The sequence below is a fragment of the Lemur catta genome, chromosome 6, assembly GCF_020740605.2.
Source record: "Lemur catta isolate mLemCat1 chromosome 6, mLemCat1.pri, whole genome shotgun sequence".
Taxonomy (NCBI): Eukaryota; Metazoa; Chordata; class Mammalia; order Primates; family Lemuridae; genus Lemur; species Lemur catta.
This window is the reverse complement of record NC_059133.1, coordinates 92,526,221-92,542,451: the sequence shown is the minus strand read 5'-3', so window position 1 is coordinate 92,542,451 and position 16,231 is coordinate 92,526,221. Positions and strand designations below refer to the sequence as shown.

Sequence of the window (16,231 nt, the reverse complement as noted above, 5' to 3'; positions counted from 1 at the left end):
TCAAAAAGACACCCGCATTCAAATATTTATTGAAGAACAATCCCCAATTGGAAAGATGTGAAATCAACCCAAGTACCCATCAATTCATGAGTTGATTAATAAGATGTGGTATATGTATACCACGGAGTACTGCTCAGCCATAAAAAATGAATTAATACCTTTTGAAACAATCTAGATGCAACTGGAGACCATTCTCTTAAGTGAAGTATTACGGGAATGGAAAAACAAACACTGCATGTACTCCCTATGAAATTGGAACTAACCAATGAGCACATAAGTGCAAAGGGGGAAGTAAAACCCAGTGGACGCAATCAGGAGGATGGAGGGAGGAGTGGAGGGGAATAAACCAACCTAATGATTACTATGAACACCCATTTGGGTGATGGGCACACCTATAGCCAGGATTTGAGCATTACAAAAACGATCCATGTAACCTAAAACATTTGTACCACCTTAATATTTTGGAATAAAAAATAAAAAATCATGGATGATGTCCTCTTGTTTTCTATTGCTTTCAGTTAAAAAGTAGAAATTCATATTATTACATGTTATTTATAGGATCCTCTATACTTTTCTATTTTATGTTCTAAGTTATATTAACAGATTTATTAATTCCTAATATTGAAGGAGCCAACATGTCAAAAAATCAACTCTGACTTTGTCAGACCATATAAAGTCTGCTAAGTTACCTCCTATTGGCCTTGAGAAGAAAAACAATATAATTAACATGGTCTAGAAGGCCTAGAATGTTTATCCTTTCCTACCACTTCAGCTCCACTTCCTGATGCTTGTAAAATTGCTGAATAAAATTTTAATACATTGATTATCTTGATATAATCTTGTTTGGATATGTGTTAATTCCCTAAATAAAACCATATTAAGAAGAGAAATAAAGTTGTAATGCATTTCCATTTTAAGCCTATCTGTTACTCTGTGTCTTTGGGGCTCAGTGAGAGGATCTATGAGGCATAAGTTAAGATCTTTGTGTAATTGGCAGGAGTTTTGAAACTATAATCATTTGAGTGTAGTAGAGCAGTTTTATCAACTTTGCTATAAAAATAAAAAGAAAATTTACAAAATGGGACTCATTTCAGGTACTAACATTTAGAAAGCTATACGTTTTTTGGGGAGGAATGTAAATATATATCTTTCAGGAATCTCTATAAAAATTGAGGTTCACTGAAAGGATGTCTAGAAACAGATGGATATTTTTTCCCTAAATGAAGCACTCTAAATATCATGGAAAACATATTTTATTGCTTTGTAGCAACATACATCCACTTTGAGAGAGTCTCAGATAGAAAAAAGAGAGTTGTAGTAGATGAGTCAACATAAGAAGGTGACATCACATTGATTTTATGTGCCCCTGAATTAAAAAATATGTATATATGTGTGTGTATGTGTACATGTGTGTGTGTATATGTATGTGTGTATGTGTGTGTGTGTGTGTGTGTGTATATATATATATATATATATATATATAAACCATAATATCTCCCAATAAGGAAGTATGTAGTTTACAGTAACAGATAAAAGCACAGAAATACAACGTGTGGGTAGTTTCTATGGACTAGACTTTGAGTTCACACATTCAGGGACCCTCAACTATCTTATTAAAAGACACATTGATATTTGTGAGCATGGAGAGAACTTCCTCTTAAAAGGCAATAGTTTGGGGGGAAGCTTCAAGAGGCTTCAAGATAGCTGAGTAGAGGTACTCAGCACTCATCACCCCCACCAAGAAGGACAAAAACAGCAAGTAGATAATCACACATGGAATAGAGAGTCTAAAGGAAAACACTTGAATTCCGCAAAGAAGTGACATGGAACATCCAAGGCATGGAACAAGGTACAAACAAGGCAACTAGCCTCACCAGGACTGGCTGGCAGCCCAGTGAGGCTCTCCAGTGTAGAAAAAGCTAAGCAAGAGATCCCCAGTGATCCACATTCCCACTGTGACTCCTGCAATCCTAGTCATGTTATCCTAGTCTCGGGGGCCCTGAGACTAACATAGGGAGCTGCCTAGAGTCCACATAACAGCACTGTTCCAGAGAGGGAGCTCATGCTGATTCTCACACTCCCCCAAGACACAAGCATTTGCAGTATGGCACCATTTTGAGAGCCCAGCCCTACCAGACTGCATTCTGATCTGGAACCCAGTAGTCTCTGCATCTCCACATCCCTGGTGCCCCACTGACATCTCCACATATCCACCAAAAGAGCTGCAATAGTGCTATGCTGGCTAGATCCAAAGTGCAGCCAGGCCCCCAGAACTTTAGCCTACGCAGTGTCCTATTATACTCTGGGGAATGTGTGGTGTACTAGGAAGGCTGCCCCCAGGACTATGGGAGCCAAAGACTTTGGGCTCCAGAGCCTGAGAGTCACCTGCCTGGGGCCAATGCTACTGACAGCAACCCCACCCCCTCCTAGCAGCAGGGCCACTGTGCACTTCAGTGAGACTTCAGTGGGACTGGCAAACAGTCCCACTGGATACTATCTGGGGGCATGAGGGTAGGCTTACCCCACCTGATGCTTTCTCAGCCTGCTGACTAGGGGCCTGGAGATTGGCCTGCTTCACCCACTACAGCCTGTGCTTGTGTGCACCATCAGCAACCTTGAGGAAAGGTCACCATCACTGCTGGCACATACCCATATGTGCCAATTGGAGGCTTGGGGACTGGCCTACCAGCCCATACTGCTACTTCTAGCACTAGTATGTGCTGCCTGGGAGTCTAAAAGCTGGCCTGCTACCATTACTGCCATTGCTGATACTATGCTTGCCTGTCAGGTGCCACAGAAGTTGTCCGCCTGTCCAGCCCAATGCTTCCACTGCAGATACCCAAGCAAGCCACCTAGAAGCCCAGGAATTGAACTGCCTGGACTGGCTAACACCAGTGACTGCATATACTGCTCAGAGGCCCATGGACAAGCATGCTTGGTCTGACAGCACCACCACTGAGGCCCAAGGACTAGCTTGCCTGATGTCCCCATTCTCAGAAAATCCTTACCACAGCCTCCACTAACAGCTGAAGTCTAAACCACAGAGGAAATAATACACACTACTGATACTGATTACTGTCAAAAAATTATATGGAGACTATACTATTGCGTGTACCCAGAATCAAAGCTAAACTGCCCTATGCAACCAACATTATAGATATATTGACAGGAAAAATTTTCCTCAACAAAAGCCAATTCCAAAAAGTTGGAAAAAGTGACTGTTACACCAGATATTCAGATGCCAATGTAAAGACAAAGACACAAGGAACATAAAAAAGCAAGGAAACATGACACCCCCTAAAGGAACACAATAATTCTCTAGTAACAGATGCCTGCTAAAAAGAAATCTATGAAAAGCCTAAAAAACAATTTTAAATAATGGTATTAAAGCAGCTCAGTGAGATACAAGAAAACACAGGCAAACAGTACAAAGAAATAAGAAAAACAAATCAAGACCTGAATGAGAAATTCAACCAAGAGATAGAAATCATAAAAAAAGAACCAGACAGAAATCCTGAAACTGAAGAATTCAATGAATGAAATAAAAAATACAATCGAGAGCTCCAACAACAGACTAGATAAATTCTGAGGAAAGAATTTTAGAACTTGAAGACAGGTCTTTTGAAATAACCCAGTCAGAGAAGAGAAAAGAAAAGAAAAGAAAAGAAAAAAGAATAAAAAAGAATTAAGAAAAACTATGTGGCACATGAGGCACCATAAAGTGGCCAAATATTTGGATTTGGGGTATTCCAGAAGGAGAGGAGATGGACAAAGGCATAAAAAACTTACTTAACAAAATAATAGTTGAAAAATTTCTGGGTCTTACAAGAGATTTAGACATTCAGACACAGGAAGTTCAAAGATCCTCAAATAGATACAACCCCCAAAAAGTCTTCTCCAAATCACATTACAGTCAAGCTGTCAAAAGTCAAAGACAGAATTCTAACAACAGCAAGAAAGAAGTGTCAAATTGCATATCAGGAAACCCAGATCAGAATAACAAGGAATTTCTCAGCAGAAACTTTACAGCCCAGGAGAGAATGAAATGATATATTCAAAGTGTTGAAAGAAAAAATGCCAGACAAAAATACAATACCTAACAAAGCTATCCCTCAAAAATAAAGGAAAAATAAAGTCTTTCCCTAAGAAGCAAAAAATCAGTAAATTTATCACCACTAGACTGGCCCTACAAGAAATGCTTAAGGGAATCCTACATCTGGAAGGATTGTATACTTTTGTATACAACTCACTGGTAGAGCAGACAAACAAATGAGAAAGAGAAAGGACTCAAATGTTAGCACTACAGAAAACCACCAAACTGCAATGATACACAATAAGAGAGAAGGAATGAACAAAGAATATACAAAACAACCAAAATAAATTAACAAACTGACAGGAATAAGTCCTCACCTATTAATAACAACTTTGAAGTAAACAAATTAAATTTCTGCTTAAAAGATATAGACTGGCTGAATGGAAAAAAAATGACCATATTGTATTCTGCCAACAAGAAACTCACATCACCTGTAAAGACACATAAATACTGAAAGTGAAGGGATGGAAAAAGATATTCCATGAAAATGGAAACCAAAAAGGAGCAAGAGTAGCTTTACTTATATCAGATAAACTAGACTTTACATCATAAACAGTAAAAAAACAAAGAGACAAAGAAACAAAAAGAGACAAAGAAGGTCATCGTATAATGATAAAGGAATCATGAAGAAGATGTAACAATTCTAAATATATATGTTTCCAAAAATGGAGCCCCCAGATATATAAAACAAATATTATTAGATCTAAAGGGAGAGATAGACTCCAATACAATAATAGTTGGGGACTTCAATCCACCCTCCTCAGCATTGGACAGATCATCTAGACAGAAAATTAATAAAGAAACATTGGATTTAAACTGGACTTTAGGCCAAATGGATCTAACAAACATTTATAGAACATTTTACCTGACAACTTCAGAATGTGCATTCTTGTCATCAGCACATGTAACATTCTCCAGAATAGACCATATGTTAGGCCACAAAACAAGTCTCAACAAATTTTAAAAAATCAAAGTCATATCAAATATTTTCTCAGACCACAATGGCATAAAACTAGAAATCAATAACAAATCAAAAAGTCTGGAAACTGTAAAATTACATGGAAATTAAACATGTTCCTGAATGAGTGATCATTGGTTTAATGAAGAAATAAGAAGGAAATAAAAAAAAACTCTTCAAACAAATGAAAATAGAAACATAATATACCAAAACTTAGGGGATACAGCAAAAACAGTGATAAAAGGAAAGTTTACAGACCTAAATGCCACATCAAAAAAGTGGAATGATTCTAAATAAACAATATAATGATGCACCTCAAGAAACTAGAAAAGCAAGAACAAATCAAAGCACAAAAATAAGAACATATGCAAATCAATAAACATGATACATCACATCAACAGAATGAAAGACAAAAATTATATGATCCTTTCAGTAGGTACAGAAAAACCACTTGATAAAATTCAACATCCCTTTATAAAAACAACTTTCAAAAAACTAGGCATAGAAGGAACATACCTCAACATGATAAAGGCCATATATGACAAACACACAGCTAACATCATCTTGAATGGGAAAAAGCTGAAAGCCTTTCCTATAAGAACTGGAACAAGACAAGGATGCCCATTTTTACCACTCCTATTCAACATGATACTGGAAGTCCTAGCCAGAGCAACTAGGAAAGAGAAAGAAAAAAAAGGCATCCTAATTGGAAAAAAGAGTCAAATTGTCCCTCTTTGAGGGTGACACAATTGTATATTTATTAGTAGAAAAAACTTAAGACTCCACCAAAAATCTCTTAGAACTGATAAATTCAGGAAAGTTACAAGATACACAATCAACATACAAAAATCAGTAGCATTTCCATACACCAATAACAAAATAGCTGAAAAAGAAACAAAAAAGGCAATCGTATTTAAAATAGCTACAAAAAATACCTAAGAATAAATTTAACTAAGGCGGTGAAAAACCTCTATAAGGAAAACTACAAAACACTGATGAACAAAACTGAAGAGTACACAAACAAATGACAAGACATATGCTCATTCATGGGAAGAATTAATATTGTTAAATCTACCATACTATCTGATATAGTTTGAATATTTTCCCTTTCAAATTCCATGTTGAAATTTGATTCCCAGTGTTGGAGGTGGGGTCCAGTGGCAGATATTTGGGTCATGGGAGTGGGTCCCTCACAAATGGCTTGGGGCCATTCTTGTAGTAATGAGTGAGTTCTTGCTCTTTCACTTCCCTTGAGATATGGCTATTAAAAAGAGCCTAGCACCTCTTCTTCTCTCTCTTTCCTCCTCTCTCACTATGTGATTCCAGGTCCCTTTCCCTTCTGCCATGATAAGAAGCTTCCTGAGGTCCTCTCCAGAAGCAGATACTGGTGCCATGCTTCTTGCATAGCCTGCAGAACCATTAGCCAAATAAACATCTTTTCTTTGTAAATTATCCAGCCTCAGGTATTTCTTTATAGCATTGAAATGGTCTAAGATGCTACCCTGAACATTTCACAGATTCAATGCAATTCCTATCAAAATACTAACAATATTCCTTGCAGAAATAGAAAAAAATCAATCCTAAAGTTCATATGGAACCAAAACAGAGCCTGGATAGCCAAAGCAACCCTGAGCAAAAAGAAGAAAGCTGGAGGAATCACACTACCTGACTTCAAAATATACTAAAAGGGTACAGTAACCCAAACATCCTGGTGTTGATATTAAAACAGACACATACACTGATGGAACATAATAGAGAACCTAGAAATAAATCCACATATTTACCACCAACTTATTTTTGACAAAGGTGCCAAGACCACACATTGGGGGAAGGACACCTCTTCAACAAATGGTGCTGAGAAAACTGGATATACACATCAAGAAGAATGAAACTAGACTCCTATTTCTTACCATAAACAAAAAACAACTCAAAATGGATTAACAACTTAAATGTAACACCTGAAACTCAAACACTAATAGAAGAATGCATTGGAGAAATGCTCCAGGACATGGATCTGGGTAAAGAATTTATAGCTAAGACCTCAAAAGCACAGACAACAAAACCAAAATAGACAAATGGACTGTATTAAACTAAAAGCTTCTGCATAGTAAAGGAAACAATTAACAGAGTGAGGGAACAACCTGTTGAATGGGAGAAAATATTTGCCAACTATTCATTTGACAAAGGACTATATCCAGAATATACATACAAGGAACTCAACCAAACAGGAAAAAAAATCTCATTAAAAAGTGGGTAAAGGATTGAATACATGTCTCAAAAGAACACATACAATATCCAATAGGTATGTAAAAAATACTCAACATCACTAATCATCAGGACAATGCACACCAAAGCCACAATGAGATACCATCTTACCGCAGCTAGAATGGCTATTATCAAAATGACAAAAAAAAAAGAAAAAAAAAACCAAAAAAACAAAAACCAAAAAACCCACCAAAACAAAGGCTGTAAAGAAAAGGAAACTCATATGCTTTTGATGGGAATGTATATTAGTACAGCCATTATGGAAAAAAGAATGGAGATTTCTCAAAAAACTAAAAATAGAACTACCATATTATCCAATAATCCCACCACTGGGTATATATCCAAAGGAAAGGAAATCGGTATATCAAAGGGATACCTTTACCCCATGTTTATTGTACCACTATTCACACAATGGCTAAGATATGAAATAAATCTCAGTATACATTAATGGATGAATGGGTTAAAAAATGGAATCTTGTTATTTGCAGAAACATGTATGGAACTGGAGGTTATTATGTTAAGTGAAATAAAACAGGCACAGAAAGACAAAAATTGCATGTTCTCACTCATATGTGGGAGTTATAAAAATTATCTCATAGAGGTAGAGAGTAGAAGGATAGTTACCAGAGGCTAAGAAGGGCTTGCGTGTGTGTGTGTGGGGTGGGGTGGGGGGTGGCAGGAGAAATAAAGAGAGATAACTTAGTAGGTACAAACATACAGTTAAATAGAAAGAATAAGTTCTAGTGTTCAATAGCACAGTAGGATGACTATAGTTAACAATATATTGAATATTTCAAAATGGCTAGAAGAGAATATTTTAAATGCTTCCAACATAAAGAAATAAATGTTCAAGGTGATGGATATCCTAAATACCCTGACTTGTTCACACACATTCTATGCATGTATCAAAATATCACTGTACCCTATAAATATGTACAGATATTATATATCAGTAAAAGTATAATAAAAAGAGAATAGTTCAATGGCAGAACAAGCTTCCAGAAAACAACAGGCAAAATTCAAATTGGAAGAAGATCATCTCTGAAGAAAGATTATGATTATTTATAAATCATAAATGTAAGTCTACCTAAATTAAAAGGCAGAATAGAATTGTGTAAGTTTAAAAGCAAATTTCAAATTTATACTGGAATTTAATGATTATTTAAAACATAATTTAGCATCTTACCCATTCATCTTAGAAAAGAATAGACTAAGGAATAAATATATTGATATTGACTTAAAATATGGAAACTCTAACACTAATGAAATAATATATGAGTCAAGGATTTCAACTCTTCTAAAATTGTACCACATGAGTAGGTATACATGGAATTTTTCTTTGTACAATTTGAAAGTTGTCTAATAAAAATTTTGATCTTGGAGAAGGAATCTGCAAGGTAATTTCTAACATTTTTTAAATTGTGTAAACCATAAGCCCCTACCTTTGGATGAGGTTCATTTGTTCTAATGCAACTGGGACCAATCTTAACATAAATAAGTCTTTCAAGTAAGAATCAGTACTTGAGTTGTCTTGGGAAAGAAATGTTGAGTATGTGAGTGTTTCAACATAGATGTTTAAGTATTTAAATAACTGCATTCTGATTAAGTTTTCCTAAACTTATTTGACTATGGATAATTTCTTTTTGTAGAATACCTTGTAATACTAGTGTTTGGTGAACCTAATTTTGGGAAAATTGGGGTAAATATTAGAAAATAAGGTTTCATTTCCTGAGAAAATAGATTTGGTCCTATAGAAAGAGATATTCAAGATCTAAATTGAGGATATGAGGTATGGTTAGTTCTGAAAAAATGAGAAATGAATACTCTGCCATAAATGTACCAATTAAGAAAAAAAAATGTATATTCAGTAGATTTTGGGTAGAATGTCCTATAGATGTCAGTCAGGCCCATTTGTTCTAGCATTCTGTTTAAGTCTACTATTTCTTTGCTTATTTTCTGCTTGGAGGATCTGTCCTGTGCTGTCAGTGGGGTGTTAAAGTCTCCAGCTATTACGGGATTGTTGTCTATCATTTGGTTCAGATCAAGTAGGGTTTGCTTTATGAATCTGGGTGCACCTAGGTTGGGTGCATATATATTAAGTATGGTTATGTCTTCTTGTTGAATTGTATCTTTCACCAGGATGTAGTAACTGTCTTTGTCTTTTATTACTTTTGTTGGTTTAAAGACTAAGTTATTGGAAATTAAAACTGCCACACCAGCTTTCTTTTGGCTACCGTTTGCTTGAAATATCCATTTCCATCCTTTTATTTTCAGTCTAAATGCATCTTTGCAGGTTAGGTGAGTTTCCTGAAGACAGCATATACTTAGTTTGTGTTTTTTTATAAAGTCTCAGGTTACAAAATCAATACACACAAATCAGAGGCATTCATATATGCCAATAACATTCAATCAGAGAACCAAATTAAGGACTCAATACCCTTCAAAATAGCAACAAAGAAAATAAAATATCTAGGAATATATTTAACTAAACAGGTAAAGGACCTCTATAGACAGAACTATGAAACACTAAGGAAGGAAATTGCAGAACACGTAAATAGGTGGAAAACCATACCATGCTCGTGGATTGGAAGAATCAACATTGTTAAAATGTCTATACTACCCAAAGTAATCTATAGATTCAATGCAATTCCTATTAAATTACCAACATCATTTTTCACAGATTTAGAAAAAATAATTATACACTTTGTATGGAATCAGAAAGACCCTGTATAGCAAAAGTAATTTTAAGCAATAAAAACAAAATGGGAGGTATTAATTTGCCAGACTTCAAACTATACTACAAGGCTGTGGTTCTTAAAACTGCCTGGTATTGGCACAAGGGCAGGGACACAGACCAGTGGAACAGAACAGAAAATCCAAATATAAAACCATCTTCATATAGCCATCTAATCTTTGACAAAATAGACAAAAACATACTCTGGGGACAAGAATCCCTATTCAATAAATGGTGCTGGGAAAACTGGATAGCCACATGTAGAAGACTGAAACAGGACCCACAGATTTCACCTCTCACAAAAATCAAATCATGGTAGATAACAGATTTAAACCTTAAATGGGAAACGATTAGAATTCTAGAAGAAAATGTAGGAAAGACTCTTACAGACATTGGTCTAGGCAAAGAATTTATGAAGAAAACTCCTAAGGCAATCACAGCAACAACAAAAATAAATGAATGGGACCTGATTAAATTAAAAAGCTTCTGCACAGCCAAAGAAACAGTCACGAAAATAAACAGACAGCCTACAGAATGGGGAAAAAATTTTCACATACTACACATCAGATAAAAGACTGATAACAAGAATCTTTTTAGAACTCAGGAAATCAGCAAGAAAAAAATCAAACAATCCTATCAAAAAGTGGCCAAAGGACATGAATAGAAATTTTTCAAAAGAAGATATAAGAATGGCTAACAAACATATGAAAAAATGCTCAGCATCCCTAATCATCAGGGAAATGCAAATGAAAACCACAGTGAGATACCACTTGACTCCGGTGAGAATGGCCTTTATCAAAAAAATCCCAAAACAACACATGTTGGCATGGATGCAGAGAGACAGGAACACTCATACACTACTGGTGGGAATGCAAACTGGTGCAACCCCTGTGGAAAGCATTATGGAGATACCTTAAACAGATGCAAGTAGACCTACCATTTGATCCAGCAATCCCATTAATTGGGCATATACCCAGAAGAACAAAAGTCATTCTATAACAAAGACACCTGTACCCGAATGTTTATAGCAGCACAATTCACAATTTCAAAGATGTGGAAACAACCCAAGTGCCCATCAATCCATGAATGGATTAGTAAACTGTGGTATATGTATACCATGGAGTATTACTCAGCTATAAGAAATAACAATGATACGACATCTCTTTGGTTCTCCTGGAGAGAGTTGGAACCCATTATATTAAGTGAAGTATCCCAAGAATGGAAAAACAAGCATCACATGTACTCACAAAAAAATTGGTTTCCCTGATGATCACCTAAATGCACATCGGGGAAGGATACCAATTGGATATCAGACTGAGATGGGGGTGGGGGGAGGGGATGGATGCATGCCTACATGATGAGTGCGTTGTGCATGGTCTGGGGAATGGTCATGCTTGAAGATGCTGACTCAGGGAGGTGGGGGGTAGAGGGGATGGAGGTATGACTACATGGTGAATGCCAGGCGCACTGTCTGGAAAATGGACATGCCTGGGGCTCTGACTCATGGGGATGGGCGGGACACGGACAATGTATATAACCTGAGCTTTTGTACCCCCATGAAGAGCTGAAATAAAAAAAAAAAAAAAGAAAAAAAAATGAGTATGTTAGAGAGCCCAGACACTTTCTCTTACAGGAAATCCTGGTTTGGATATCTTACCAGAACAGGTCATTCCAACATCTTCCCTATGACTGCAGTCATGCATTCCCCATCCTCTATGCCTGCATGACCAGAGAGCTGACTCGTCCCCATAGCAGGAAACATCATCAAGCCAAATTTTTCCAGATCCCATAGAAGCATTTCCCAGACCCATGGCAATGATAGAAGATGGACAATCCAGTTGGCCACACACCACAGCTGCATTATTACTGTTCCAACCGTCACCACATACTGTGCCCCATTGTTCTTGAAACTTCACCTCCAGTCTTCCTGAGCAATGGTTGGGGCCATCCACCAGTCTCAGGCTCCACGTTTCATTGCCTACATCAAGAACAATGAGGTAAGTAGTTAATGGGTGTGATGGTTAATTTTATGTGTCAGCTTGGCTAGGCTATAGTACCCAGTTATTTGGTCAAACATCAGTCTAGATGTTGCTGGGAAGGTACTTTTTTTTTTTTTTAGGTGTGATTAACATTTACATCAGTATACTTTGTAGCAGATTATCCTCCCTAATGTAGGTGGGCCTCATCTAATCAGTTCAAGACCTTAAGACAAAAGACTGAAATTACAGACTATCTTCAGATTCAAGACTACAACATCAACACTTCTCCAAAGTTTGCTAACCTACCTTGCAGATTTGGGACTTGTGAGATCTCACACACACACACTCACACACACACATTCACACATGTATATATATATATATATATATACACACATATATATATATATATATGTACACACACACACACTATATGTGTGTGTGTGTATATAGTGATATAGATATAGGTATAGATACATATAGATATAGATATAGGTGCAGATAGATACATATAGATACACATACACATACACACACACACACACACACACACACACACACATTCTATTGGTTTTGTTTCCCAAGAGAACCATGACTAATACAGATTTTGGTATCAATAGTGGTTCCAGAGGAACAATACCTTAAGGATGAATTTTCTGAATTGATTGTGGGGTTTCTAGAATTGGTTCATTAATCTGATAAAATTTAAGGGCACTAATGACTCTACACCAAGTAGTAGTGAGAACACTACTATCCATGGCAGGATATGGCAATAGAAATATGCACAATATCACCATTGGATACTCCTAATCAAGTACTTATAAGAGGCAAGGTTTTGGGTGAGCATATATTTGAAACCTTAGGACATTTTTGCCAAACTGACAAGCATAATAAGGTGAGATGATTGATCCCAATTGCACTGGATAAAGTGAGGAAAGAAAAGGATGAGCTCAGAGATTCAAATTTCCAGCTCAAGTGCCATATGACCTGAAAGTTTCTATGTCTTTCCTGAAAGAAACTGGTATCTTCTGTAGCCACAGAACCAAGAGTGCTGAAAATTAAACCCTAGTCTCAATCTGGCAAGGAACTGAATGACAATGCAAAATGAATTTTCAACCTCCCAGGGTGTCTACTGTCAAAGTGAGGCATTGATTAGGAAGGAATAGAATAATGAAAATTGGGATGAGGACATATGGGAAGATCTGATGGGGCTGGGATCACTGAAACCCTAAACTCTAGTGTTTCTTCTTTGATAGTAGAGGCAGCCATCCACCCCAGTCTGAGGATATTAACCCTACTTTGCCTGAAGAAACCGTAACAACATCTCCTGAAGTAATAGCCTTGAAAGATACTCCTGATTCTCCTTAGCTCCCACTCCTCTTTACAACTAGATTCAAGTCCCACCAGGCCTCAAAGGTGAGGTACAAAGTGTCTCATATGGAGGTGCACACAAAAGAACATAATTTTTCTAATTTATACAGACAGAAGTCTAGGGAATACGTGTGGGAATGAATATCAAGGGTGTGACATAACGGTGAAAAGAACATAAAGTTGGATCAGGCCAAATTTACTAATATGGGCACACTAAACAGATTCTAGATTTAATGATGCAGCTGGGGGTGAGAAAGGGCTCTAACAGTTTGTTGGATTAGTTGGCTGAAACATGGACCAAAAGGTGGCCTACACTAAATGTGAATTACCCCATAAGACCTGCTCACCCACCCAGGAGGGTCCAGAGGACACACCTTTCACCATAAATGTGAGAAATAAATTTATTAGGGGAGCACCAGCATCCTTAAAGAGCTCTGTGCTAGCTCTTCTCTATAGGACAGGAATTACAGTGGGAACTGCTGCCACTGACCCAGGATCCTTGGATGCAATGGGAACAATTGGATTCCAGTGTGGCAGAGGACAAACGGTGGCACTTAATCACTGAATAAAAAATGAGCATGGTCACTGTAACCAATGGACAGCAGTCAAAGCAGAAATCAGAACAGCCTGACAACACAGACCTGTGGTGTTTGCTAATTGATTGTGGCATCCCTAGAAGTGAAACAGGTGGGCCATCTACTCAATTTTTACTTGATCTATACATGTGGAAGAGTTGTAGGTGAAGTGAATAGAAATTTAACCTAAAAATGGAGACTTGTGACTCCTCGATAAGTTTCCAGACTTGAGCCAGTTTATAGATCCTATTAGGAATACTATTTCTCTTTTCAGGAAAGAATAAACAAGAACAAGTCTTACCTGAGCAGCTCACAATCACATCCTCCTCATGTAAACAGTTATGCTTTCCCCATCCACGGTGTTTGCAGTCCCAGATGTCTGACTCATTTCCAATGCAAGAAACATCATCCAGCCAAATAGGTCCTGATGCTCTCCCACGCAGGGTCATGCCAAATATGCGGACAGGATTTCCACATCCCAATTTTTTACACACAATAGCTGCGTTCCTTGTGCTCCATAGGTCATGACACACAGTCCCCCACTCTCCTTGGTATTTCACCTCCAATATCCCATAACAAGGACTTTCTCCCCCGGTGAGCCTGAGGTCCAGATCCAACTCATCTGTAAGCAAGACAAAACCATACATTTGAGATCAAATTGAGAGGGTCCTTTCAGAAGACCAAAGATGATATTTTCTTCACCTTCTAAATTTACTACTCTGAGGCTTTGCCTAATGGATGAATTTTTGATGAAAAGTTTGATTTTCTTTCTTTTGATAATTTCTTATTCAATTTTGGAGAGGTGTACCTAAAGCATGAAAAACAGAAGCAAATTTCCTGAAGTGAAGCCTGGGGGACATTATAAAGCCTTTCAGAATGACTGATTTGGACAAGACAGGCAACATCGGATCATGAGGAGAGGTTCATGGAGGCATAATTATATTCAGGAGACAACTTTGGCAGGTTTCTGCAGTGTAGTTCAGCATTGGCACGAAAGCTCACATCTCATAGTCTTCATTTTGGTTTGTTCACCCATGTTTTATAAGATAAAAGGAGGCATAAGTACATGAAAATGCCCTTTTATAAAATAAATTCCTCTTTTTGATCTTGGTTTCTCCAATGTTCAAAGCACTTGAGAAATATTTTTCTATCCAGCTATTACTATGATATAGGAAAGGTATAATATTTTATACTGGACCCCTTTAAAAATTCTAAAAGCTTTCCAGTTCCTTCTCTGGGTATCCAGTAAGATGATTGCTTCTAGTATACAAAATAATCTCCCATTCTATTCAACCTAGTGTATACATATATCTAAAACATAATATTTAATGGTTTCATAGTACACCATCATACAGAGGTTCTGTAAGTTATTTAATCAAGACACAATTCTTGGTTATTTAAGTTGATAATTTTTCATTTTCTTAAATTATCCTGCCATAGATATCCTTGCACATAAAGTTTTGAGTATGTCACCAATTACTTCCAAGAAAAATATAATGGAAAACAATGTTCTTAATCTAGGTTAAATGTACATGTGTATGAATACATGTATATATGTCCATATAATATATATAATTTCCATATATACTAAATAAAAATTCATAGACACAAAGCAAATAAAAAATTTAAGTTCCTGAGACAAATACATAAATGTAGTATATCGTCTTCTAGTATAGGATAACTAAATATTGTAATGATAATTTCTTCCCAAGTCAAACCAATTCAAATATTTTTAAAACAGACTGGGTTTTGCCATGTTGCCCAGGCTAGAGTGCAGTGGCTATTCACAGGTGTGGTTACAGTGCACTACAGCCTTGAACTCCTGGGCTCAAGTGATCCTCCTGTCTCATCCTCCCAAGTAGCAGGGACTACATGTGTGCACTCAGCCAATTCATACGTTTAATATTACCTTAAAAACAATTTCAATTTTAATTCACATTTAGAAGAATAAAAATGAAAGAATAGCAAAGAAATTTTATGAAAAATAAGAATAATTAGGAGATATAGGCATCAATACGTATTAGCTTACAGAAAGGTACAATAATTAAAATGTGATAGTTCTAGAAATAGAAGAGGAGGGTTATGTAATTTGCAAAGGGCAGCTGTAAAATATAAAGAGTTCTTATATATTATGAAGACAAAGATATATCACACAATAGAAAAATAGTCACAGAACATGGTAACCCACCAAACAAATTTAAGCTGCTAATACAGATTTGGTGAAAAAAATCCTTAATTGTTGTCAAAGAAGTGAGA

General features: G+C 36.7%; 1 protein-coding gene across 2 annotated transcripts in view; it reads right to left on the bottom strand.

Moving 5' to 3' along the window:
* The window catches only part of LOC123640073 (scavenger receptor cysteine-rich type 1 protein M160-like), an 85,636-nt gene that overhangs the window by 38,905 nt on the left and 30,500 nt on the right, over positions 1-16,231 (bottom strand). For both annotated transcript variants that reach the window (XM_045554414.1, XM_045554415.1), the window contains exons 7-8: positions 14,277-14,597; positions 11,708-12,028 (exon numbers count right to left, since the gene is read on the bottom strand). In XM_045554414.1, coding sequence (XP_045410370.1) covers positions 11,708-12,028; positions 14,277-14,597 — 642 coding nt within the window. The remainder of the gene's footprint in view (positions 1-11,707; positions 12,029-14,276; positions 14,598-16,231) is intronic.